This window comes from Dermochelys coriacea, chromosome 7, assembly GCF_009764565.3.
Source record: "Dermochelys coriacea isolate rDerCor1 chromosome 7, rDerCor1.pri.v4, whole genome shotgun sequence".
Lineage (NCBI taxonomy): Eukaryota > Metazoa > Chordata > Testudines > Dermochelyidae > Dermochelys > Dermochelys coriacea.
Window position 1 is genome coordinate 26,910,478 of NC_050074.1, and position 27,868 is coordinate 26,938,345.

The 27,868-nt window shown below is 37.5% G+C and overlaps 1 protein-coding gene across 1 annotated transcript in view; it reads left to right on the forward strand.

Moving 5' to 3' along the window:
* Positions 1 to 27,868, forward strand: part of ERC2 (ELKS/RAB6-interacting/CAST family member 2) — an 858,283-nt gene that overhangs the window by 661,227 nt on the left and 169,188 nt on the right. Inside the window, 1 exon segment of the mRNA XM_038411791.2 lies at positions 4,369 to 4,503. Within this exon segment, the coding sequence (XP_038267719.1) occupies positions 4,369 to 4,503 (135 nt within the window).

A 27,868-nucleotide genomic window follows, 5' to 3' on the forward strand; every position in this document is an offset into this window, starting at 1 on the left:
TGGAGCACTGGAACTGGAATGTTGACAGACAAAATAGAGGTCTAAAAAGAATCAGGTGCCAATATGGAATAAGCAGGTATGAAAATATTTTCTGACACCAATGATGGAGATAGCTCTAGGATGGAAAAGTTCTGTCACACATGCATCTCACCCACCTGTCTTAGCACTGCTGAACTTTCAGCTTCATGATCCGATAAAGCCTGCTCAATATGTCTCTGCTATGTGAATTTGTTTTACATGTCCACTGGGTATGCTTTTTAGCAGGAACCATTTAACACCTGTAGCACAGGTATAATCTAGAACTACTTGTCTCGGTTTAAAATATCAGCTGTTGACTCTTGACTCTCATTTCTCTACCTGTGCCTGTTGTCTTGTGCCTACATTGTTATCCTTGTTGACTGACATTAAAAAAACAACCACCTTTTACCCATAGTTTCCACACTATGTTACTGGAGTTAGCAACATTATTTCCTATTCCAAATATACATCATAGTAGTAAGTTGTAACTCAGTTATTAAATGTCTTTTTTCAAGGTATGCAGTGTTGTTGCAGCCCAGGATATTAGAGAAGCAAGATGGTTTCAGAGTAGCAGCCGTGTTAGTCTGTATTCGCAAAAAGAAAAGGAGTACTTGTGGCACCTTAGAGACTAACAAATTTATTAGAGCATAAGCTTTCGTGAGCTACAGCTCACTAAGATGGTTGAGGTAATATATTTTATTGGACTAATGTCTGTTGGTGAGAGAGACAAACTTTTGAGCTTACACAGAGCTCTTCTTCAGGTGAAATAGATATGCTACTATTGCCCAAACATTAGATGTGCCAAAGACTCCATTTAGTGGCATTTGCTGTTTTTCAGTAAGTTAAAAAGAAATTAGCATGTCGTCTGTGGTGTTCATGAACTGATTATCTTTTTTGCAAAGAACCCAAAGCTTGTTTGATTGTTTAAACTAATCTTTCTGCTAAACTATAGGTAGCCGGCTGGTATGGTGCTGATTTCTTAAGATGCATATCATTTATCTTTATAAACATTTTGAAATCATGCTAATTCAGGGTCTGCATTTTAAAGATAACGGAATAATAATTCAAAAATTCCATAATAGTCAGCTAGACTTAACCAATAGTTCCAGTGGTTCCAATTTTAACACTTCAGTTTAGAATAACAGGCTATAACATCCTCTCTGCAGCTTTCACACATCTTATGAGGGGGTTTGGATGAGTATCAGGCATGGAGCACCATTTAATATCAGTGTGGCACCTGTGCAAGTCATGCTGCCGTTGCTTCAGGTACAGAGAAGGCCTAAAGATAAAAGACTAGAACCCATTTCCATTGTTTAGCAGGAAGTCTAATCCAAATGCAAGAGCAGTTTTAAATGAAGACCCTTTACAGATCTTAGACCACTGTCTTATTTAGAGGTTTCCTTTCCTATACCTCTTACCCTTGAAACAAGAGTCTGGATGTAGGTTCATTTATTACAGTAATTAACGTAAAGATGAAACATATATCAAGGATATGTTTTTAATCAGTATGTTGTTCAATTTCAGTTTGTAGGTATTTATTTTAGTGCATAAAAGGCAGGGGGATAAGACAGAAAATTAGTTGTACTCCCATCTTTGACAGATTCACAGAATCTTCACCACAAAACCTGTCAAAATTTGGGGTACCTCTGGGCCACTTCGTATATTTTTCTTTGAGATAAGTTTGCTAGTAGTAGCTTCCAAATTTTCCACCTTCATAAGTGCTCTGTTTCTTGTAGCCTCGAGTGGCTGCTCTTGTGAAGCCAGCAGTGCATATTCAACTGTTGCTCCCTTTTGCCAGCCTCCGTTATTTCATACTTTTTTCCTAAACTACAGGTCTCCTCGCTCTTCCTCCATCTCACCTGCTCCCTCTGCATTACTCATGCTGATTCTCAGTAGAGCTGATCAGACATTTTCCAGTGGAATGTTTTGGTCTAAAAATATCGATTTGTTGAAGTCAAAACATTCTGTGAAAACATGTTGATTTCAACATTTCATTTTGAAATTTTTATTTTATAGGGTTTTTATTATTTTTATTTTATGTTTTTATGTTGTACAATTTTTATGTTTTTAAAATTAATTTAATGTATTAAATAAAAATTAATACAAAATAAAATATTGACATTTAAAAAGTCAAAATTGAAACAAAATGTTTTTAGTGTCCCAAAACAAAATTTTGCACAAAATTTCCCCCCCTTTGGGGGGAATTTCTATATTTGACATTTGTTCTATTCAGTAGAAAACCAATTTAGAAATCACAGTTTTCCACAAAATTGAAACTTTGTTTCCCAACCAGTTCTGGTGTTCAGTCATTTTTGCTGTTCATCCTTCCATTGTTTTAAAAGGAAATGGGAGATCATCTGTTTTGAAAAAAAATGGAAAATATGGATTTGTCAGTGACTTAGCATGTGGCAATGTATTTGATTACAAGGATGGGGCATTGTTCCAATTACTCTGCCACCTGGCCTTTGGAGGAATTAATTATTTGAAACACTGAGGTGATCCTTTTTTGAACATTTTATTGCCCCGGGGATACTATAAAAATATTGATACTGACTAAATATTTGCCAAGTGTTTGCCAAGAAGTTTTATGTATCTTACCTCTGGCTGCTCCTGCACTGCCTGGGGGTGTTTTGTGATATTTCACTTGAGGTAACAGAGCTCATCTACAGGGGGCACCCGTCTCCTCTCCCCCTCATCACAACCCAATGGACACAATCCTTTTGGGGAGCTCTGCTGTAGTATATGTTTGTATAGTAAGTGCAAATACGACATCTCTATTTTCAATTATCTGTATAATTCACAACCTCCCCCATACTGTGCCTTTCTACAGCAAAATAATTATATATAAAATTTGGTTGTAGCACTAGAATATATGGTATTTATTTGTTGCGTTGTTTATTTTACAAACCTCTTGCTTTTCTACTTGAAGAAAATTGCAAAATTTGGTGAATTTAATGGCAAGCATTAATTTTCATATTTAGGAATGAAATGTTCCCAAACAGTTGTTCAACTCAAGTTTGTATTGGATTGTTTAATACTAAAACTGCATGGGTGCAGATTTCTATGATATCATTCTGACATCTAAATTATATTAACTGTACCCTCATCTAATTGCTCCAACAAACTCTGGGTAAGGAATTTGAAAATGACTGAATTTTGTTCATGGGTTTGTCAAGTGCAGGTAGGTAATCTCTTGATTACAATGTATCAAGCATGTCTGAAATTATTTTAAATAATGACTACTGACAGTAGTAAGTATTCTGTCCAGTTGTAAGTGTTTGCATGATTGGGAAATTACATAATACAGATATTTTAGTGTGACCCAGCAAGGTCTGGATTGCTGAGCTCTGAGTGTCACATGATATGAAATAAATGTAATAGCAATTGTAGGCAGTATCTTATTTATTATAACCTGGTGGCATCTATATTTTATTACCTCTAGAAGTCAATAACTGAAATGGCAAATCTTTTAAATTGTTTTCATAATCTGAATCTGGTTAAAACTTTTTCTCACTGATTAACATGGTGTACCCGTATGTGTATTACACAGTCTTCGGATTCTTATGCCTGATTGTTTTAACAGCCTGATCCTAGTAAAAGAAAAAACTTTGCAATTAAACCCTGAAAATAGGCGAAGATACAGCGTTCACCATAACTGCTCATTATTGTTACTGTGAATGCTAATGTAATTGCTAGTATGCATGAAAATTTATATTCCTTTTAATCTGATCTTGCAATTATTCAGAAAGACTTTACACACTGAAAAAGAAATATCCAGGAACTCATGTTTTAAAATAGTAACATAAAAGTATTGGGCTAGATTTTGCTCTGTTACAATCCTAAAACCCAGTGAATTTACTGGGCCAAATTCTGCACTCTGTGATCCCATTTGTGTAGAAATCAGTGTGATTGCATGGGGCATTAATTGACACCATATTTGGCTCGGTGACTTTAGTGGGGTTGGAACGGTATCTACAGAAACAAAGTCTGTCCCACTGTGTTTTCTTTTTTTTCCTTAATTAGGCCCCAGTCCTGCCTTTGGCTTCCGCTGGCAGACCCTTGCACCTACATAGAGCTAATCATGGGCTCAAGGGCTTAGAATTTGACCTATGATAACATTTTTAGATTTTGAAATGAAAGGAGAACTGTGGGTACCATACTATACATCCTGTCGAGACTGTAGTTGACCAATATGTTCCAGCACTTAACAACATAAGAGTGGCAATACTGGGTTAGACCAATGGTCCATTTAGCTCAGTATCCTGTCTTCTAAAATGGCCATTGCCAGTTACTTCAGAGGGAATGAACAGAACAGGCAATCAATGGAATTGTGTCCCTTTCCCTGTTCAGACACAGAGCAGAATGAAACTGATGGCAGACAACTATGATGATGACCATCACCACTTCCACCACCACCATCACCACCACCACCACCGGTCTCCTGGGAGGACCCAGCACTCAAATCACCGACCCTCTCCAGATCAGGTCAGTCACCTCCTTTCTTACCTTCATACTTACCCTTTTACCATTCTGAAATTTCAAGATAAAATAAATATTCCAAAGAAATAATAAACAATATAAGTGATGCACTTTTTGAACTGAAACTAATAGCTTTGGTATTTATTTCCATCACTCAGGGAATCTAAATGGTTTCCTTTCTCTTTCTGTTTGGCTTTTTGTCTGTCTTATAAAATTTGCCTTCCCTTTCTTCCTTTTTCTTTTGCTTTAAGCTTTTAAGCAGAGTCACCATTCAACTGTGTAAATAGAAAGTTACTGAAGAGCTGCGTAGTTACTGCAACTTCACTATTAGATACTTGCTTTTTGGAATAACTGTTATTCAAAGACTTGGTCAGCATTTCCATTATGAGCTTGTGTTCAGTTGTTCCTAAGATGGCTATGAAAATATCTTTGAACTGAAACCATTCATTGGCAAATATTGCATTAACTCAGTTTTGGTTGTCTTTAGTAAACAAAATGTAAATGTTTTGGGATATATTTTAGAGTGAATTTTCAAAAATGACTAGTGATTCTGGGGGGCCTCAGTCTTTGTGTGCCGAACTTGAAACATCTTCAAGAGACCTTTGTTTCAGAGTAACTCTCCTCTGACAATTGGGATCCATTAGTGTGTGACAGTTTGGACAACCCAAAATTGAGCCACCACCTAAATCACGAATCACTTCTACAAATATCAGAACTTGTTTTTTAAATAAAAATATGCAAGTTTTGTTTATAATAATGATATTAAAATGTTAATATTTTATAAAATGTGAAAAAATAAAGTAAATCAAAATTACTTAAATGTGATTCCATTTTAATTTTGTATTAGCATAATTTCTAAGGCAATGTACATCACCTTGCCTATAATTTTAATACATAATATGACGTAATATTATTGTCACCCCAAAAATTTGTCTTTAGGAAGATTTTTTTATGCTGGTTCTGCAATTAATGTTGCTGTAAATAGGCAAATAATAGGTAAGTGTCAAATGTTCAGCCTCCGTAATCTTGGATTGTAGCAACCTGCATAAAGAGGATACCTTGACAATAAATTTATGATTTTGTTGTGTTTAAGATGGATGTGTTTTCAAACAGAAACTGAGGACCTTTTGTTTTCTGAAATGCTAAGGCCTTGATCCTGCAAGAACTTAAGCTCAAGTATCACTTTATGTATATGAGTAGTGCCGTTGGAATTCATAGGACTATACATATGCATAAAGTTATGTACATGCTAAAGTCTTTGAAGGATTGGGGCTCTGAAGTGGATTTCTGAGAAATTTATTGAAAACTGCTAAACAGTTGTCAGAATATTTGTGTTTATATTACAGTATTATTACCAAATTATATTTGACCCTAACTGTGTGAAACTATAAGGATTTACAATTTTTATTTCTTTTCCTTTATATTGTGTTGTTGAAATAATTGTTTTTCTTGTTTGATATCTGCAAAATCTTTTACTTCTTATTTTCTTTTACCTCTGATTCTCTTCCTCCCCCCTTTTCTCCTTTCCTCACCACTAATTAGAAGAAACTACCTCAGTGGGGTGGGATTGATGAGAGCCAGAGGACTGACACAGCAAACCAAGACAGCGAAACTCAGCAGCATCTCTTACAGTATTGTACTTCTGGGTGTCAGTTTTTAGATGGTTTGTGAAATATTCAGTATGTTGGAAAAGAATAACACAATACTTTGTTCTATTTATATTTTAGACGCTTGATGGCCCTCTGTCTTCCTCTGAAGAGACTATACTTAGAAGTAGGCTGAATTCATTAGGATATTTTTGATGCAGTATCTTCACATACGATAGTGCCCTCTTGTCTGTACATAGGATGGTTATTTCACTACTCCTACACCACCCAGATGCTGCTAAGTGATTACGTGACATACTCAGGGACTAGTTTTCCAAACCATTTACCAAGTAGTAAATGGTTTGCTACCTCCAAGGGAGAAAGAAGGAAGCAGGGGAGGGAGGAATTGTGACTCACAGTGCCTCCCAGAGTTACAACTCTGTTGGTGGCAACTTACAGAGGACACCAACCTTTGCTCAGGGCTGTGCTTAGTCACAGTAAGACTTGATAAGAGCACAGCCCACACTGGTAGTGCTGCACTTTTGCAGGTTGCACAATATGACTGCAAGTCAAAAGCTGCATTGTAAAGAAGTCATACACACTTTATATTCAGAAAAAAATGTGGTCTTTAAAAATAAATATTTAAAATTGGAGATAGAGATTTTGTAAGATTTTTCTACAGATACACTTATGCTAAATAATTAACATGTCCCTACCAAAATGTTATTTAAATGCTACAGTTTAGGGAATCTGTTAAGAGCCTGAACTCTTTCGTTGATTCCCTTCTGCAGAACACCGAAGCAGTGACATACTTGTTAGAAGTTTTTTAAGTACATGGATATGATATTTGCCTATTATCATTTTTGTTATAGTAAGAAAGGGATGTTAGAGTCCTCACCACAGAGGAAATACAATTAAAAGAAGCTGAGCCTGAAATTATTCTATTTAATGAACCAACCTTACATTTCAAGATAAGAAAATATATGCCAAGCCACAGCTTTCAACAGCATTTCCACTGCAGTCAGGTAGCCATTAATAATCCCTTCCAAATTCCAGTGGAATGTGCTTAGTAAAGAGTGGAAGTTAAATGTGCCAGCTACAGATGAAAACCTTTTGAATGCTGGGTTTGGCTATTTAAAATGTCAAGTTTGAAAATGGTCATAAGGGACTTTTGCAGCAAGAATGAAATCCAGTGTAGTAGGTGAGTGTATGGGAAGGGTTTGGAGAGAATGGCAGGGATGAGAGAAGGATGCAAGTGCTGCTCAAAAGAAAAGGGAGGGATCAAAGCAATAGTATGCTCAGACTAGGAAGAAGTGGGGAGGAGTTGAAGCCATCAGCAACTGGAGGAAGGGTCTGGGAACAGCTCGACAGGAGAGCACAGAAGAAAATTCATAGGAGGAAGGCACAGGGTCTATAGCAAGAGGAAGAAGAGAGCCTGATTCTGATCTCACAATTCTATTGACAATATGGTGTTACACCTGATTTACACTGGTACATGAGAATGCAAAATCTATTCCAATAACATTTGGTAGTTCATTTATTTTGGCAGGTAAATTAAATAATTGTATGAAAAAATTGTGTGGGTTGTAAAAACAACAATAAAATATACAAAAGTTAAGAAATTGAGAATGTTCAGCCACTGTGGATGGTAGTATTGTCAATAGTGACGGAAAATGCAGGGGAAGTGGTAAGGAGTTCAGTTTGTACCATGTTAAGCTTCAGTCAATGGTGAAACATATAGGAGGAGAGAGGCTGAGGTGCAGTATTAGACTGAGGGATTCTGGTCAGATACAGAAAAGTAGATTTGAGAGACATGCATGAAGCTGGCAATTGAAGCCATATGAGCAGAAGAGTTTGTACAAAGAAAGGATGTAAAAGAAGAAGAGGAGAAGGCAAGAATGGAATCCTATGGTCCTCCCATGGAGATGAGAGATGCTGAAGAAATAGCCAGAGAGAAGTAGGAGAATTAGCAGAGACTGGAAGAATGAAAGCCCTGGGAAGAGAATAAGATATCATGAAGTACATTGATCAATTGTGTAAAAAGAAAGCAGAGAGGTCCATGAGGATGAAGATGGAGTAGAAGCCATAAGATTTGGCTGAGAAGAAAGTACTTGGAGTCTTAATGTGAGAAGTTTCAGTTCAAAGAGTGAAAGCCAGAGTGGAGGGGGGGTCCAAATGGAACTTAGGTCAGTGATGGTAGATGACACATTGACTGAGTTTGGATATGAAGGGAAATTGGGCTTTATTGGACAGCCAGGTGGGGCTGAGGTGTTTTGAGGATAGAGCAAAACATGCTTGTGAGAGGAATGAACCCAAAGAGAATGAGAGACTGAAGAGGGTTTACAGCTGAGTCAGAAGACGGAAGAGGAACAGAGAAGAGAGCATATGAGTAGTAAAAAAAGATCATTACACTAGTGGAGTGGAGGCTGGAGAAAGACTGAGGAGGAGAAGTAGGTGGCAGGTGCGCGATTTGAAGGAAATCAAAAGTTGGTCAGAGAGAACTTGGACAGTGAGGAAGGTGAGAAAAATAAACCATGTCTGGTGAAGAGAAGGGTGAGGAAGTGTCCATTTGGGTGAATGGGAGAGTTGATTCAGAGTAGTATGTCAAGAGGAAGTAATGGTAAGAGTAAAAATAATTGGCTGGAGCATCAGTGTGGAGGATGAAATCACCTAAGGTGAAAGTGAAGGAATGTTAGGTGAAGAAGAGGGAAAGCCAGGTGTCAAAATCAAAGCAGGTGGATGAGAAGGAGGGTCAAAGGAGGAGAATGAGTGACAATGGGGGGAGTTGTAAACAGCGGGAACAGGAGAATAGTAGCCCGATGCCACTATCTGATATTTGGAGATGATTTGGAGTGAAAGGTAAGAGAAGGAGAGGCCAAAAAAAGAGCAGCTACCAATGCAGAGGTGTGGCATAGCAATGGAAATTTTGGTTTCCATGGATAGGAAGAGATGGAAGGAAGGAGAGATGAGGAGGTTGTGCATAGTAGTCATCTCTCTTTGGGGAAATAAGTATTCCAGAGTGAGCAAGAGAAAGAGCATAGGAAGGTAATGAAGGTGTGGATGGGTATAAGGTTTGAAGGGACAGCCACTGGAGTGGAGATGGTGTCAGGGATGGTTGTGGATTTGAGAAGCTGGTGTCTGGGCAGATTATGTCAGATACAAGGAGGGGAATTGATGGAGGATGCAGAAGTGAGATATGGACTTGCAGTTGTGTGTGAGCAGAGGACAGAGGGATGAGGGTAGAGTGGGTGGACTTGGAGCAGTAAAGGGGAAGTGAAGAAGGGATGTGAGATAGAGATGACAGGAAGTAAGGGAAAGGAGTGAGATGAGGAGGAAGGGGAGCAGTGACTCAGAAAAGAGGTGTGATGAGAATTGAAGGATACTAATGAGAGAAGATTATGCAGTCCAGGAGCAGAAGAACAGGAAGTAACAATAAAATGGAAGGTGAATATATCAACAAACCAGCAAGATAGCAAACTGATGGTACAGCAGTTAATCCATGGCAGTTAGTTAATTATGCATCAAGAAAATGAATAGATCCATAGGCTAATCATTGTCAAAAGAATCTCCAGCAGAACAGCATGCTAGCTGTGAATGTGAGAGAACTAATCATAGCCTGTGCTTACATTTTTCAATTATGAATCATTTTTCTCTGTCTGTGCTCCGTTATTGTTTGCCATTCCATACAGTACTCTTTGTTATTGCAGTTTGATTGTCATGTGGTTTTATTATGCAAACCTTTATTTCCCATTCACAACAGTATATTGCATACAAAATTCTGAATGTGTGGTTTTTGGTGACCATGATCCAACATGCTGGTAATGGTGTGAAACCACAGAATAAACTGGAAAAATAAACGTGTAAATGGTCAGGGGGGTATTTTTAATTTTATAGGAAGAAAAAGATGGTGCACACTGTAACACATATGCCACTTAACAGGGACTGCTAGTTACCTTTTCAAGGTTGTCTATCAATTTTGAAGACTAAGCAGAAATTCCAAAAGATAAAGCATAAGTTCTAGACAGAAAAAAGATATTTGAAATACACACAGCATTAACTTTGAAAAATATGTTTGTCTAAGTTGTATTAAGTTGATACTGATGATTTTGAATGTTGCTAGTTTTATACGTGTATTTATATATAGAGACATATCTTTCTGGAAAACTTTGATACTATATATGGCATATATGAAAAAGTGTGTGTGTGTGTGTGTGTGTGTGTGTGCTTGCATGAGAGAGTAAGAGATTTTCTACCCCTCAGCATCTATTTGGGAGAGTAAGGCCATCTCTTCCCTTTATGTATGTCTGTGTGTACATATGCTTGCTATAAAGAGAGAGGGTGTGTTATCAAGCTATATGTAGATAACATATACACACAACCTAGGCGGCGAATAAACACACTCCCATTTTTCACATGATGCTGTTTGCTCAAGCTGTAATTTATATATTATATTTACATTACAGATGCTATGTCAGGGCACGATTGAGACTTTACAGCTCACCCTGAGTAAGGAGCAGCATGTGGGTGCGCTGCCCCAAAAGTAACCCAGGGTAGGAATTGTGACTCCTGGCAGAGGAGTCTACTCCTTTACTGGGTGTAGCATACTCTTTCTCTTCAGCCTGATCAAATCCACTGACTGATGTGTTATGGGAGAATAACCAAGTCTCTACCTACTCCCTGCTCCTCTTCCCCCCATTTTCTGCCCATCTGTTTGGGAGAGGAGGGAGTAAAGGTACACAGCCCCAGCTTAGTCTCATATGTCTAGACTCAATGTCCAGAGAAGCCCTAAGAAAGCCACATAGGCAATAGGGATATTCTTACTCTCCTGTACTCCCCTGTGTGGCAATGTGAGAGTCAGACACAATATGTACATACATGATTGTTGTACCTCTGGTTTTTGTATAAAAATCTTTCTCAGTATTTATTGGTATTGAGTAAGTTCAAAAAAGTAAAATAAATACACTTCAGTACAGTATTTGTAATTTTCAGTCCTTTCATCCAGAATTAGCTGTTAACAAACTCTAAAATCAAATTAAATCTGCAACTTTGTATTTAGATTCTTTGATTCTTTCCCTTCTTCTTGTGCTTGAGTGTTGGCAACTTACTTAAATTCCACCTGGAAACTTATTGGCAGTCAGTGCAGATCCTGGAGCATTGACGTAATCTGCTCCCAAAATGAAATTCTCCTTAATAAGCATTTGGAGCTAGCTTCAGTTCCCAAGTGGCTGTAACATAGGTAGCCCCATGTAGAGTGCATTACAGTAATTTAATCTGGATCACTGGAACAAAAAAACTCATGGGGGATAAAGTTGAACGCCCAGATTTGGACACTCCTGACCCCTTAGTCTTGTACAGACCTCGAGGAAGCTTTTTCTTGAGAGACTACTCCTTCTTCTCCCAACACTTTGTAGTCTAGAGGAAAGTGCTTCAGACCAGCAGGCTGAGTTCTAGTCCCAGATCTTCCATTGGCTGCTGATAATATTTCTCTGTGCTTCACAACCCTTTTTATTAACTAAGGCATCACATCCCTGCCTTAGAGGGAGGCAACCGTCTTTCATCCATTTTATAGATAAGGTAATAGAGCAGCCGTACCAGCTCACTTCAGGCTAAACTGGGAATAGAACACAGGTTTTTATAATTACAGACCCAATGTTCATCCACTCTGCCATATTGCCTTTCAGAAGGAATGTGATATGCACGCTCTACTGAAAGTCTGCTCCCAGAACCAGGAACAAAACCTAAGAAATCTGATCTTTGTTAGTGTTGCTAATACCAAGCATTCAAAAATTATTACTCTGACCCACACGAAATCATGAGATTTTAAAAAGTAATATTTTGGATGCTTTTTCTTTGCCTTCTGGTTTTAGAGCCTTTAGGGTACACATTGGTGATGTTTTCATACTTTTCTCTGCAGCCACGAGGATTACAAATGTACCTTATTAAAAGGAAATCAGAGATTCTCACATAATCACAGGATTCTAGGACGTTGGGCTTTAAAAAGAAAACAAACCACCAGATATGGTGAGAGGTAGCAACACTGCTTTTTGTTACCTAACTCTTACCTTGCTTCTAAGTATATGGATGGAAATGTAAAAAACCAGGTTCAATATTACAAATTTATGGAAGGACCGGGGGTTAGCCAGGAGCTTTAGCTTATTAATATATCAAGTGAGTATGGTAATTTGAAAAGTATAAAATATAGGCTGTGAATCAAAAACTCAAATTAAATTAGGTCTGGTTTTGGTTTGTGACTACAAAAGAAAAACATGATTGAGAGTTTGCCACAATCAAAACCAAAACTTGCTTTCTAAGCCCATCAATATGTAAAACTAAATTTTTTACATATCTCAAAAACGATAGAAATTGGACTGATAAGGAAAGCACCAATTCAGTTTCTAATATAAGAAGGAGCTACTGTGGTATAGCAGTTTAGTTTACAGCCTTGAGAGCCAGTGTCAATGGGTTCCAGACACTGATTCATTGTTTGACTTTCGGAAAACATTAAACTACAATACCCCTAAACCATTGATACAACTTTAGCATGGATTCTGTATACTAATAATAGTAATAATAAATTAATTAATACCACACAGGACTGGTGTTAATTAATTAATGCTTGTAATGCACTTTGAGATGCAAAGATGAAGATGCTAGAGTGAAGTGCAAAGTGATGGTAAAAGTAATTTCAGGTTTTACCGTATTTCCCCTTACTTTCACATGTTGCTGGGCACATGCAATTTAGGGTGCTTATGGTGTGAATAAGTTCCAATTCATGTGGTCATAGTAGCTCAGGAAAATAGAACATTCCTCAGATGAAACAGTCAATCCTGTCTATTTTACAAATATTTTATTTTAAAAATATTATGATTTAATAAAGATATTTCACCCTTATTAAGATAAATACAATAAAAACAACTTTTACCATGGTCAGCATCATGTAGTACACAGTTGTCATGGTTATTTTTTGTTTCAGGCATGGAGGAAAACTGGTATATCACATACTACTGTGTGGCAGCTGTTAGCTAATGCTGACCTTTTAGTGGCAGCCACTCTATTTCTCATTCTCTTTATACAGTCAAAAGTCAAGATTTAGGCCTTGACTGAGTAACTAGCTAAAGTAAATGAGACTAGTCATGTGCCTAAAATTAAACATGTGCTTTAGTGCCTTCCTGACTCAAGGCCTTAATGATGACTTCATACTGCAGATTAGAGAATGTGCAGAGGACTATTCCTGCCTTTAATATTTACATAGCCATTAATACCTACTTTATTCCAAAAAAGGGACTGAACTAACCCTTCATCCAACCTCCTTTGGACTTTGGGGAAGTTTGGATTTGGTTTCACACTGAAGTTTCACAGCAGATATTTTATATTTGTAATAGCCCAGATGAAAACCCTATGTCCAAAGAGCCTTGAACTTGGGGAATTTCTGATCTGGATCTCATTCTTAAAAAGAAAAGGAGTACTTGTGGCACCTTAGAGACTAACAAATTTATTAGAGCATAAGCTTTCGTGAGCTACAGCTCACTTCATCGGATGCATTGCTCATTCTTGTAGCTCAGGCTCATCCCTAGTTTATTCTAGTTTGACAATGCTGCATTTATATTCATATCACAGTGTTAATTAATGTCTAGTAAGCTCTTTAATCAAGTAAAACCCTATGTAAATTTGAAATATTTATTATTGTTGTTATCCCTAGACTTATATTTATAATTATTACATCAATACAAATTTTCATATACCTTTTAATTATATTAAAGTTGCACTTTTTCTGGCAGATAAGTTGGAGTGCAGAGGTTAGGTTTTACTGTCTATGTTACCTCCAGAAGATGGATTCTGTATATTGAAAAGTTATACCTATCCTTTGCTTAGAGAAATAAATTTATTTTATGTTTTGAGGTTTAATGCATGTGATATAAATGTATACATACTGTCCTGTGCGTATATTTATATATATCTATATTTATATGTCAGCTTTGCAGAGTCTTTTCCACATATGGAAGAATTTCTTGAGGTCATGTTTAGCTGTAGAAACTTCTTCCCATCACTTCCCAGGAGTGTGTGTATTAGGATATACAGTACTTATATAGAGGTTTACATTTATCTTACATTGCTTAGTAGAAAAATTAACTGCCACCATCACAGTCTAAAGTAGGTTTACAAAGCAGCTGAAAGAGGCAAAGAAAATTCCATTCTGTAATTTACAGTAATTTGATAATAAAAATTGCATATCTGATACTTCTAATGTTGGTTATATACGTGAGATAGCATGTCATAGGCTTTCATTATGAAGGAGATTATAAATTTTTGCATTGCAAATCTAATTTCATGGACCGCTTCTTGTAGGAAGCTTTGAATTTCTGCTTCATCTAGTGTCAAAGCTTTAAAATATATAAGTACATGGTGAAACATCTTATTCATATTATTGTTAGTAAGGGAGTGATAAAGTCAGTGTCACAAGGTATATGCCCTACTTATTATATTTGGGTACATCTTAAGTATACACAAATAGGCAAATTATGGAACTTATTTTAAGGCCCTCCTTATAACTTGCTGACTCATTATTAATTGTGACCACTTTTGTCATGGACTGATATGAAAATATAGCTGTGACTCCAGTAGCTAAAGATAAAGGAATTTTTAAGATTTATTCAACTTTCTGAGTATAAAAAAGACCCCCCATAATATGAAGCTCCCAAAGATGCAAATGAATCTTCACAGCCAGTCTTTTCCCATTTTCCAGTTAGAGGCTCAGTTCTGCATGTCATTCGTGCACAGAACTCTCACTTAAATCAACTGTCGTTCTATGTTCGGAAGGCTTGTGGGATTGGGCCCTAAGATATATTTGACCTTTCAAGTTTCTTATAAGTGACTAACAGATAAAACATTCTCAGAGTTGTTATAAATATTTAAGATTTCCTGAGTTTAAAAGGTATAATTTAAAGACCTTTTATTACAAAGCTAGTAAACGTGCACATCAAAGGAAATAGAAATAGCTCTGAGGGAATTAATATATGTAAGTATCATTGTTTGCAATGTCTCAGGACTTGTAGTTACATGTTTAATGAACCATCACTAGTCACACACAATAAGGCGATATGATTGTAAATCAGTCTTTAGAAAGCTAGTTCAAGAGATGAGCAGGTTATCACCACATTTACTTACCCCACATTAAGACATTAATTTTTAGCATGCATGCAACATGAAAGGGAGCTGTGATGAGCCTTGTCAGGTAGGGTCTTCTCTTGTAGTAAGAAAGGCAGAATGGCTTAACACATCTAGGTTCTTCTGTTATTTGTGTTGTGAAAGCTTTTATCTAAAAAGAAATTTTATCCCAGCTAATATTTTAGAATTATTTTATTTTAGATAAAGAATGTTATAAAGATACTAAAATGTTGTTAATGAAAAAGTACCTTGTTTGCAGTATTATAGCTTCATGAAGGGATTTCTTGGCTCTCTTTTGAATCAGACACATAAGGCCTGATTCACTCTTGCTCTGTGCTTTTTTGTAGCTGTTTATACCAATGAACTACAGAGTGCAGAATGCTACCGTATCAGAATGAGAGCCTTTTACATTCAATTTGCACTCACTTGTGTACAGGAGTACCCAATGTGCATGGCAACAGTCATTTTGGGCTCATAATTTTCAGTCACCTGATGTGTTACAAAATTCACATACATATTATTTTAGCCATGACTAACGTGATACCCCTTTTCTAATGCCTTCTTTAGTAGAGTTCCATTCATCTAAGATTCAGCTGCCACAGTTTTACTGTTGATAGATAGACCTTAAAGATCTGGAAGCTGAGAAATAAGGTTGTGAAATCTATTTTTAGATACACTTCAGTATTATAACAAATATATTTTGTACTAGCTCATCAAGCATAACAAATTAAGGGCCTAACCAGGCAACATGGGAGTCAGTTGAAGTTTTGCTATTAATTTCAGTAGGTACTAGATCAGAATCATTGGGCCATCATAGCAGCATTAGACTGATCTCAACGGCCAGCAGTGTTGTGGTAAAGCCAAGTTAAAAGATTTATACATAGATTATCAAAATGTACATGGCATGCAATCATTACCCATTTTTAGTAAATAACACTGCAAAAATAAAAATATATGTTGGCTTTCAGATGCTTTTTCGCATGTATATAATTGAAAACTTGCTTTCGATTTAAAGTTTTGGATGCCATTAATCTGTAATGTGAGCTGGTATATTTTCAGCATTTTAAAATGTATAAACCAACTGAAATATCAAGGTTTGAAAAGCAGCTAATGTATACACATACATTAGTCAAAATTGCTTGATTATGGTTTATTGTTTGAAAGATCCATAGATTAATGACTCTCTATGGTACACATTGACATGAGAGACTAACACTTTTTCTGATAATAATGATTGCTGGGGCATTTTAAAATTTCAGTTTGCACCATAATGCATCAAGAATGTGTTGACTGGCAATATACCTCAGTGTGTTTCAAAGAATCATAGACTCATTTTTGCGCTGACTTATCTGTCTTCATTGACTTATCAAACTCTAGCTCATGATAGAATATTTTGATTTCAAAATCAATGAACACTGTCATCCTGATTCTTCAGTATCTTGAACTTTGGATAATCATTTATATCTAAGCAAAGGAATTACAAGGTGAGTGTAAAATGCTACGGTTCTGATCTGGTACCATTTTACACCACTTTGTACAAGCATAAATGATTACAGAAGGTGCAGGATAGTACAGAAGCAGTCCTCACGTTTTTAACAAACCATTGTGACTAGGTATTACAGGGATATGAAAAATCAAATCTTATATATCATTTGTGTGGACAATAGTGAATAGGTCCTTTTAATATCCCTATCCTCTGTGTAGTTGTATTAAATTTACCAGGGCCAAGATTTACAATTATTTTAACAATGAGATTGTCACTTCAGTGCAGGTGTGGCCAACCTATGGTTCTGGAGCCACATGTGGCTCTTCAGAAGTTAATAAGCGACTCCTTGTATAGGCACTGACTCCAGGGCTGGAGCTACAGGTGAAAGCACAACTTTCCAATGTGCTGGGGAGTGCTTACTGCTCAACCCCTGGCTCTGCCACAGGACCTGCCCCCACTCCACCCCTTCCTGCCCCCTCCCCTGAGCCTGCTGTGCCCTCGCTCCTCCCCCTTCCCCCCCATCCTCCTGCACACCATGAAACAGCTGATTAGCACATGCAGGGAGGGAGGGGGAGGCGCTGATCAGTGGGCGGGTGGGCAGGAGGTGCTGGGAGCAGGGGGGAGGGGAGCTGAGACTGGGCAGCTGACATATTACTGTGGCTCTTTGGCAATGTACATTGGTAAATTCTGGCTCCTTCTCAGGCTCAGGCTGGCCACCTCTGCTTTAGTGTAATCCTGGGAAACGGATAAAAAGAGTGCACAACAGCAAAAGCAAAAATTGTAGATCTTAAACCATCAGGATATTGGAGATAGATTAAGGTACCATAGGGAGGAGACAGATAATGGACAAAAATTTTCAGCTGTTGTCTGAACCACACACTAGCACTAGGTCAGTCCATCACTATTATCTACAGAAGCCATAATTTAATATTATGAATATTGACACAAAAGTTAATATAATGAATAAATTAAGATAATTTTTTTCAGAGATGTTGAGATTGGGGACATTGAGCCCCAATTATGGTGGGCATATGTCTTTGATCATAAAATACTGGTGGTCTTCTGTACATAATCTGGGTGTGGGGTAGGAAGTAGAGATGTAGTATGCAATTTATTTTCTAGAGAAGCTGTAAATTAAGTCACAATAATGTCATCGTAGATTTTTAGACAAGGTAAATTGAGACATGCCTGATGTAGTTTTTACTGTTACAAAAATAAAAATCCAGCTAAAGTTTTTGACTCATTTGTGCATCATAATAGATTATAGTGTTAACTAAATTAACTTTCCCAAAATAAGATCTTGTTACAGGTGTTCTCACAACAAAATATATGTAGGAAAAAGAAGAAGATGAAAGAAGAAGTTTATTAATATTGATAGATTCATAGATTTGAAAGCCAGAAGGGGCCATTGTGATCAACTGGTCTGATCTCCAGTATAACACAGAGCAATGAACCTCACCCAGGTGCATCAAGCCCATAATTTGTGTTTCAGTTTAGGCCAATCTTTTAGAAAAATATTCAGTTCTGATCTAAAGACTGCAAATGACGGAGAATCCACCATATACTTAGGTAAATTGTTCCGCTGTTTAATTGCCCTCACTCTTTAAAAAAAAAAAGATGCCTTATGTTTAGTGTGAATATGTCTAACTTCAGCTTTCAACCATTGGATCTTGTTATGCCTTTTTCTGTTAGATTAAAAAACACGATCAGACTCTACAAGAGGAAGAGATTTCTAACAGTTCTGAAGTCACTTCTTTACGAGTAGCAGCATGAGACCTTCGTCATATGTCCCCCAGATTGAAATCCCCCAAACAATTTGTATAAATTTACTCTTTATAAAAGATTATGATAATCAGTTGTCAATCTGAGTTATGTGGCAACCATATTTTTTAAAATTAAAACTGAACAGATAGACAAAGCACGGGAAAAGAACCAAAATTTTCAAAAAGAGGGGAAGATACAAAGAGAATGGTGAATTCAATAGAAAAGTTGAATAGCATAATTTTGAAAACAATCATAAAAGGCAAATGAATACAGTAACTATCCACATGCAATAAACTTCTGTTTCAGTCTTGCTACATATGATTTTATTAACATAAGGCCACATACAAATGGCTCTGTATTGTAGTCAGTGGTAGTCATGTGAATAAATCCAAGAGTAAAATTTGGCCCCTAGAAATCATTCTATAACCACACTAAAACTGCATTTTGCCAATCATATTATGCAGTGGAAAATACACAGGTGGAATCTTGTGAAGTTTCTTAACCCTCAGGTATTTCCTACATAGGCCTGGTCTACGCTGGTGGGGGAGGGGCAGCTCTCGATCTAAGTTACGCAACTTCAGCTACGTGAATAACATAGCTGAAGTTGACATACTTAGATCCACTTACCACAGCGTCTTCACTGTGGTAAATTGACTGCTGCTGCTTCCCCGTCAACTCTGCCTGCGCCTCTCGCTCCGTTGGAATACAGGAGTCAATGGGAGAGTAGTCAGGGGTTGATTTTTCACGTCTAGACTAGACGCGATAAATCTACCCTCAGTGGATCGATCACTGCCCGCCGATCCGGCGGGTAATATAGACATACCCATAGTTCACAACCTGGACCTATTCTCCTATTGATGTGTATGCAATACTGTTGACAGGAATATGCCTAATGAGCAAGTATAATATACATGATACGTTTGTACCATAGCTTGGTACAGTAGTTTTAGTTTTGCAACACAAAAATTGTCATAGCACTGCGAAAGGAATTGTCATATAAAGAAATAGTTCAACTACGGTGTGTCATAAAACCACAAATTCCATCATTGTCTGCCTGTGCTCTGCCCTGAGGCCCCACTTCCACTTGGCCTTTTCCCTTTGAGGCCCCGCCTGCTGCTCACTCCTCTCTGCCATCTCACCCCCGTGCGAGTGGCAGGCAAGGCCTTGTAGGGACAAGGCCAAGCAGGAGTGGGAACTCGGGGTGGAGCATGGGTGGGGCCTTGGGGGAGAGCAGGGGTCATGGCCATGGTCCGGTTACCTGGGCCCACAAAAGATTAATCCAGCCCTGCTGCAACCTCACTATCTCTCCCCTTGAATGTGGATTAAGGGGGGAGGGGCTATAAATGAGGGGGGTTGGCTCCCTGCCATACCAGTCATAGCAGTCCCAAAACTCCCCTTCTCCCATTTCCTCCTCTTTAAAGAATACCTTCTTTAGATCCTCTACCAGCCCACTTTATCTCATCACTGTAGCCCTTCCGTACAGAGTACCTGCACTGGACATCTGCCCTATATTTACATAATAAATTGCAACATCATAGCATTCCATACCATTCCATGTTCACCCAATCAAAGATGAACCTGCTGTGGGGAAGGCAAACCTGCCCCCCACTTTGCCTTGGCCAATCTGGCAGTGTGAGAGAAATTCCTTCCCAGGCTCCCAAGAAAGGAGCAGCTAGTACAATGCCCACAGCAAATTCTGACAAAACCCAAGGGTGGGAGGGCGGGTGCTGCTCTGCCTGGTTGAGGTAAAAGAGGGCTTTTCCTACTTCAGGTTGAACCTGCAGGGTCAGCATCCCCACACTGACCTGGTCTGCAGCTTCAGCAAAAAGTCACTCCTTATTTCTCTAGCCCTTAAACAGGCACACACGTTTTCCAACAAACCAGAAAATGGCCCCCACAGCTTAACGTGTGGTGAGATCTGTGCAAGAGCTAGCCCATTTGGGGGCCCCGGAGGAATATTTTTCCCCCTCCCCAAAATACTAATAATTAATAGGGGGCCCCCTGAGCTGCTCAGGGCCCTAAGCAATTGTTTAGTCTGCTTATGTCTAGCGCTGGCTCTGGGTGAGGTCATTCTCCAAATTTTGATATTTTGCTTTCTCTATTTCAAAAAGAGAGACACACATATAGGGAGAGCAGAATATGGGAGTTTAATTCCATGTTATGGAGGTAAGGATTGAACATTTTCCATGTTTGTATCCCTTTTCTTTTCTTTATTGAAAATCCCAAATTCTGTTCTCAGTTACATGGGTATATTTGCCTTTGAAGTCCATCGGCATTCTCAGAACAGAATTTAGGCCATAATTCTTAATTTTGAGAGAGGTAATAGTTAAAGAAGAAATTAATATTTGCCTATTGAAAATTAACAATGGACTAGACCAGTGGTGGGCAACCTACAGCCTATCAGGGTAATCTGCTGGCAGGCTGCGAGACAGTCTATTTACATTTACCGTGCACAGGCACGGCCCCCCGCAGCTTCCAGTGGCCGCGGTGTGCCATTCCTGCAAATGGGAACTGCGGGGAATGGCCGCCAACATGTCCCTGCAACCCGTACCACTTCCAGCAGCTCCCCTTGGCTGGGAACAGCAAACCGCAGCCACTGGGAGCTGTGGGCGGCCATGCATGTGGATGGTCAATGTAAACAAACTGTCTTGCGGCCCACCAGCGGATTAATCTAGCAAAACTCCTGATGACTTCTAAATTATTCAGTTAAAGTCAATGGCCTAAGTAACTCCTACAGAATTCAGTGGGAACTATTCATATCTTGTCACCTAGGAGCATCAAACCAAATGGGAGTTGTGCAAGTTTTGGCCCTTCATTGAGAATAATAATATTCAGACATTACACTTTCTTTACTGCCTATTCTAGTTGTGCAAACCTTAAAACTAAGAAATATTCCAAGTTAACTTTAAAGGAATTTGCCCACTTTTAAATGATAGCTAAGTTTATATTTGACTGTCAGATTTCTTTACTTAATTCAGCAACATGGAAGACATCTTTCTTAACATCTGGTTTTTAATAACAGTTGACATCTGGGAGCTCTTTTTTTAATTCGTAGAATGGACTAGGAACAGTAGTGATACCGGCAGTGTATATTTTCATGCTAAAATTCCTGTCTGTTTCAATCATAATTAATTGCCACTCATTTCATTTATTTTTTAAATTGAATTAAGTGCCAGCAATTTACATTACACCAGCTAGCTTCCAATGTTAGGAAACTGAAAAGTTCCATGTATTTTTTTTTTAATTTCTAGAATATAAATGGGTGGATATAAAATATAAGATTTTATTTGTTTTGAAATGTTAAATTAAATGAAACACATGTTACATGTACATGGTATATGCTTATCTGTCTACATAGGTATCTGAGTATCGTGTAAAAAAAAAAGGCCAGGTAAAATTATATATTATTCCTTGTTTTATCTTCCTCCCAATATTCATACATATCTAACTCCTGCATTCAGGGTGAAAGTCCACAGAGACAAGTGTAGCATGTGTACATATATATACATCTCTGAGTAGAGAGATTAAGGAACATACTAAAAACTCAAATCTGCAAATAAACATACTCCGGGAGGAACATTTCATTGTTCTGGTGCACCTTTTTAACTCAAGCCTATAATAAATGGAAAGAACACCTTTTTTTGTTAGAGCAATATCCCAAATAATGATTTTTTAAAATATGAGTTTATGAAAATTCCATGAGCAACTGTTACTGAGACAAGCAAAAAAACCTACCATAATAACCTATAAAAGAGCAAAGAAACTGGCTTATAGTATTCTAGCAATATATGGTATTTAAGTCTTCGTTAAATAATATATTTGATTGATTATATGTTAGAAAAGTGTACTTCACAGAAAAGAGGTTTTTGATACCTCAGCAGTTTTTATTGTATCCTTTAACCTTACAGAATTGAAGCTGTTTGATTATAGTAATTACTTCTTTGCTTACTTACGAGGTTTAAAGTGTTTCTGCAGTAAGCGTGAATTCACATCGTGTGCAAATAATCAGCTTTTAAAAATATAATCTTTTACAATTGAATTTTATATTCTACTCTTGGATTTATTTTTAACTGGTTGGGAAGAATGTTTTATTTCAATGTTCTTATTCTGGTTGCTACAGATGCAGATTCTCTGATATACAGAAAACTATTGTTCAGTAGTTTTTGCTGCTTAAAAGTACAAAACTTTTTTCTTTGTAACTCATGCTTTTAATAGCCAAGATCACTGTACCTTAACATGCGCCAAGTTAACTAACCTTTTCTTCTTTCATTCCAATGCTAACATCTTCTCTGTGAATCTCCTAATATCTGGCACGCAGGATGATGAGGAGGGTATATGGGCATAGCCATTCCTATAAACGAAAGTTCCAGTTTTATTCTGAGGGGTGAGAAATTATCTTTTATATCTATTTCAAGTTGCAGTCTAATGTTTTAATTTTAAACTGTATTCATAGATGTGTGTCTTGAAATTTGTCTATGTAACAATGTAATGTTTTCTTATGTGCCATAGGGGATTAGAATGATGTGCAATTTTTTGGAACTATGATGCTTCGCCCAATATAAGTTTTTGGTTTTTTTCAATTTCTAGCAGCTTAATTTTTTAAGAACCTATTTCATAATACATAGGTCCAAAGTGCTCTTTTCCAAGTAATTTGCATCCACTCTTGTGGATTTCCTGTGAATAATGGATTCCTGTCACTAGTAGATAAGAATGACATCCTCTAGCAGTAAACTTTAAACTGGACTTAGCCTGCCATGTTACGTCAGCTAGGAAAACCAATATAAGAACTCAGAATTTTTTTTCAGATTAAAAATGAATGTCTGTTGTTTAAAATACTTGGCACAATTTAGATATTGCATCCCATAGGAATCTGATATGTTCATGTGCATGAAAAAGTGATGCTAATAAATGAAAATTATATTTTTGTGAAAATTTAAATTGAGAAGTACATGCTTGGTAAGGAAAGCTGCAATCTTCTCATACACAAATTCTATTCTGACTCAAATATGACAGACGACATCCTAGGTTGTCTCCATGAAGTTTAAGAATAGAAAAATGTAGCTTATTATGCTAATTATTTTCAGCTATGAGTATTAAATTGTCATTACTTGTCAATTATGTGTTCAGTGCATAGCCACTTGTAGGTTCTTGCCTTGTAAGTTATATTTAACATATAGCTCAAAATAGGGCAATGGCCCTATGATTATGACATAGGACTTGATTCTTATTTAGACTAAGGGCACTTTACACCACTCTGGCCGTGTAAAAGCGGTGTTAATGTACATGAAAATCAGGCTCCTGGGCTTAAGTGTGCAAAACTTTTATAACGTAAGTGGCGCTTTATTCACTGGAACAGTTCTATTAACTTCAGTGGGAGTATTTATGGGTGCAAGGACTACTCATATGAGTAACAATTTGCAGGGTCAAGCCCTTGTTGAAGTTGCCTACATTACTTTTCTGATTATTCTGATATCTGTCATCAAAAAATGGAAAATTACATGAATTAATTGTAATTTTATAAATGGATGTATAAGTTTTAGTGACTTGACTTGATGAGACTCACATCTCTAGAATAAACATTTTCCTCATGACAGTAATTTCTTGTTAATTGAAAGTATGTATTCATTGTACATAATGACTGTAAGGTGATATTGATTAGTGATATTCCTATTTAGTGGTTTGTGTTTTTTTAAAAAAAGAACATGTTAAAACTCTGCATCACATAGTGAAATTTAACACCCAATGGTAGTAAAATAAAAAGATTATTCTGCACAGTGTGGTACCAGTCAGCATCTGAACAAAACCAAACTTGGTTATCAAAATACAATTAAAATCATTATTTTTTTTCTGATTCAAGTTAAAATGTTATATCATGTGTTTATATAATGTATGTGTGTATAATGTGTACACACACACACACACCCTGTATAGTAACAATGCAACAGCACCTAGCATACATATTCTAAATACTTCTGGTCCCAGTTTCCTCTCTCCTGCTAATAATCGTTCTCTTTAAAAAACAAAAACAAAAAACCACCAAAACTTTAGTTCTGTTTCACATGAAAATTTAGCAGAGGTCTGTGTGTTTGATGTTTTCATGTTGTGCTGTGAGTAATTAGCAAGTGCTGTTCAGCTAAAGTTGTATGTTATTTCAATAAGTTTCTTCTGTGATTTACAAGTAGCAGAATTCTCAACTGTTTGTCAGATTCTTTTCTTCTGTCCTGGGTGTGTAAAGCAGATTTTTGTTTACTTCTCAGGCACACATGTAATTCCAGTTTTAACAAAGTTTTAGTCTTAGACTTTTTTGTTTGATTGCCAGTATAATTTCTATCATTTTGTTATATTCCAGAGCACGGATAAATATCATATTTGATCTTTCTTTCCAAGTCGGCATAGGCTGGGAGTGCTGAAAATGTAGCAAATCATACCCCTGGTGGGAGACTGTCTCACATACAAAGTGATTTCAAAGTTAATCCCATTCAGGCCTCCTAATGCAGAAGAATAATGGTGTTAGTGTGGGACCTTCGGGGTAGGTTATCATAAAGTGAAAACCACATGATATAGACCACTTCCTAAGGGAAAAATAACTAATTGGGTATTCATTTGATAATAGGCTTTTGAAAGTAAATGTGAGTAATAACAAGGCATCTTATGTTCATTTTGTAAGAATGTATGTGTTTTATTTTAATCCACAATCTGAGTTCAAACAAAATAAAAACAAACAAATATTATAATAATGCACTATGGCCATAGGAAAGAAGAAAGCTAAGAGCTTGATCACGTATGCAATTTGACCCCATTCTGCCTGCAGGGGTACTCATGTCAGGTAGTTTAGGAGGCATTACCATTTTCTTCCTCCCTCGGGGATTAGAATGGGGGAAGACTGTTTTAAATTCTCACTGGTTCTTCATAAAAAGAAAAGGAGTACTTGTGGCACCTTAGAGACTAACAAATTTATTTGAGCATAAGCTTTCGTGAGCTACAGCTCACCTCATTGGATGCATTCAGTGGAAAATACAGTGGGGAGATTTATATACACAAATATAAATAGTTTTACTTTGTGTAATGACCCATCCACTGCCAGTCTCTATTCAAGCCTAAATTAATTGTATCCAGTTTGCAAATTAATTCCAATTCAGCAGTCTCTCGTTGGAGTCTGTTTTTGAGTTTTTTTGCTGAAGAATAGCCACTCTTAGGTCTGTAATCGAGTGACCAGAGAGATTGAAGTGATCTCTGACTGGTTTTTGAATGTTATAATTCTTGACGTCTGATTTGTGTCCATTTATTCTTTTACGTAGAGACTGTCCAGTTTGACCAATGTACATGGCAGAGGGACATTGCTGGCACATGATGGCATATATCACATTGGTAGATGTGTAGGTGAACGAGCCTCTGATAGTGTGGCTGATGTGATTAGGCCCTATGATGGTGTCCCCTGAATAGGTATGTGGACAGAGTTGGCAACGGGCTTTGTTGCAAGGATAGGTTCCTGGGTTAGTGGTTCTGTTGTGTGGTGTGCAGTTGCTGGTGAGTATTTGCTTCAGGTTGGGGGGCTGTCTGTTAGCAAGGACTGGCCTGTCTCCCAAGATCTGTGAGAGTGATGGGTCATCCTTCAGGATAGGTTGTAGATCCTTGATGATGCGTTGGAGAGGTTTTAGTTGGGGGCTGAAGGTGATGGAATAGAGACTGGGAGTGGATGGGTCATTACACAAAGTAAAACTATTTCCCCATGTTATTCCCCCCACCCCCACTGTTCCTCAGACGTTCTTGTCAACTGCTGGAAATGGCCCACCTTGATTATCACCATAAAAGATTTTCTTCCTCCCACCCCTCACTCCCCCCCCCCCCGGTTCCTGCTGGTAATAGCTCATCTTAAGTGATCACTCTCCTTACAGTGTGTATGATAAAACCCATTGTTTCATGTTCTCTGTGTGTGTACATAAATCTCCCCACTGTATTTTCCAGTGAATGCATCCAATGAAGTGAGCTGTAGCTCACGAAAGCTTATGCTCAAATAAATGTGTTAGTCTCTAAGGTGCCACAAGTACTCTTTTTCTTTTTGTGAATACAGACTAACATGGCTGCTACTCTGGTTCTTCATAGGAGCTCTACTAGCAGACGTTGCCCTACATGGCTTAGCCTGGCCCCACCTTCTCCCTGACTAGCTCCACTCACTTTGTAGGCTGTGCCAGCTAGATCCTGATATATTAGCAGAACAGAAGTTGACAGTGGCTTTTCTGCAGGGGACATTTTGCCAAGTGGCCTACAGCCAGTATTCTGTAAGGTAGAGGAATCAGGCCCATGATGGTCTAGTTTATGAGAAGTGGCTTCTCTTTAGTTTCTATTTAGATTTTATATTAATTGTGATATTGAAGTTGTGGATATTGGATGTTATACCTGGACAGTGATAAGTTTCTGAAAGAAACGATATGTTACAAGACTACTGACCAGTTTGAGTGTACTACTTAGGAAGCATAATATCTGTAAAGCCAGTCATCTGTATAAATTTATTTTGCACAAAAAGACATTGGCATTTAGCACGATTGTTGGACTGTATTGCAAGATTTTTAAGTAATATTCCTGTTAGAATTCATTTAAGATGTTATGAAGATAAACTGGAATGAATACTGTCTGAGATTTAGCCTTTGAGTTTTTGAATCACATTGGGCAAAAGCATTGGTCAATAAGAGCATGTCTTGGGTGGTGGTGTGATGGATAAGGCCTAAGATTAAATGAATTTAATAACTAAGAAGAGTAATAATCCAAGTAAAAATTAACAGGGTGGAATGTCTTATTGATCTTAAAAATAGAAATAATAAAAATGTTTTTTTTACAAAGCAATATTATAATGGGTCTTCATCGGCTAACTCTTGATGCGAGGATGATGTCTTGATGTCTGCCAAGGGGGGTTCATTGGTGGATTTTTAAGGGGCTTAGTGCTATAATGGAAATAGCATTCATGGCAATAATTAATATTTCTGTCCAGGCTTCTAAAGTGATAAGGCATAGATTCTCTGTGGCAGCATTGTTCCACTTCCTTATTCTCTACCGAGAATAGTGTACAGTGTACACAGTGTACTTGAGAGTCTACAGTGTACTTGAGAGCAACCTGGGAGCTATCCTAACCGAGGCTAGCTAACAATGATTCCCAAGGGACTGAACATAACTGAGGAACACCTCACTCCAGCCACCACCTCTGGATAGTGGTAGTATAGAACTAAATGAGAAGAAATGGGTGGTTTCAGCTGTATTTTTACTGCACTCTGGAGCAGAGTGGTCCAGTGAGTCTGGTCCATAACATCTCATTATATAGATAAAGTAGATCTAAAGATAAGTAAAATGAACTGGGATTAGCAGAAAATATTAGTTA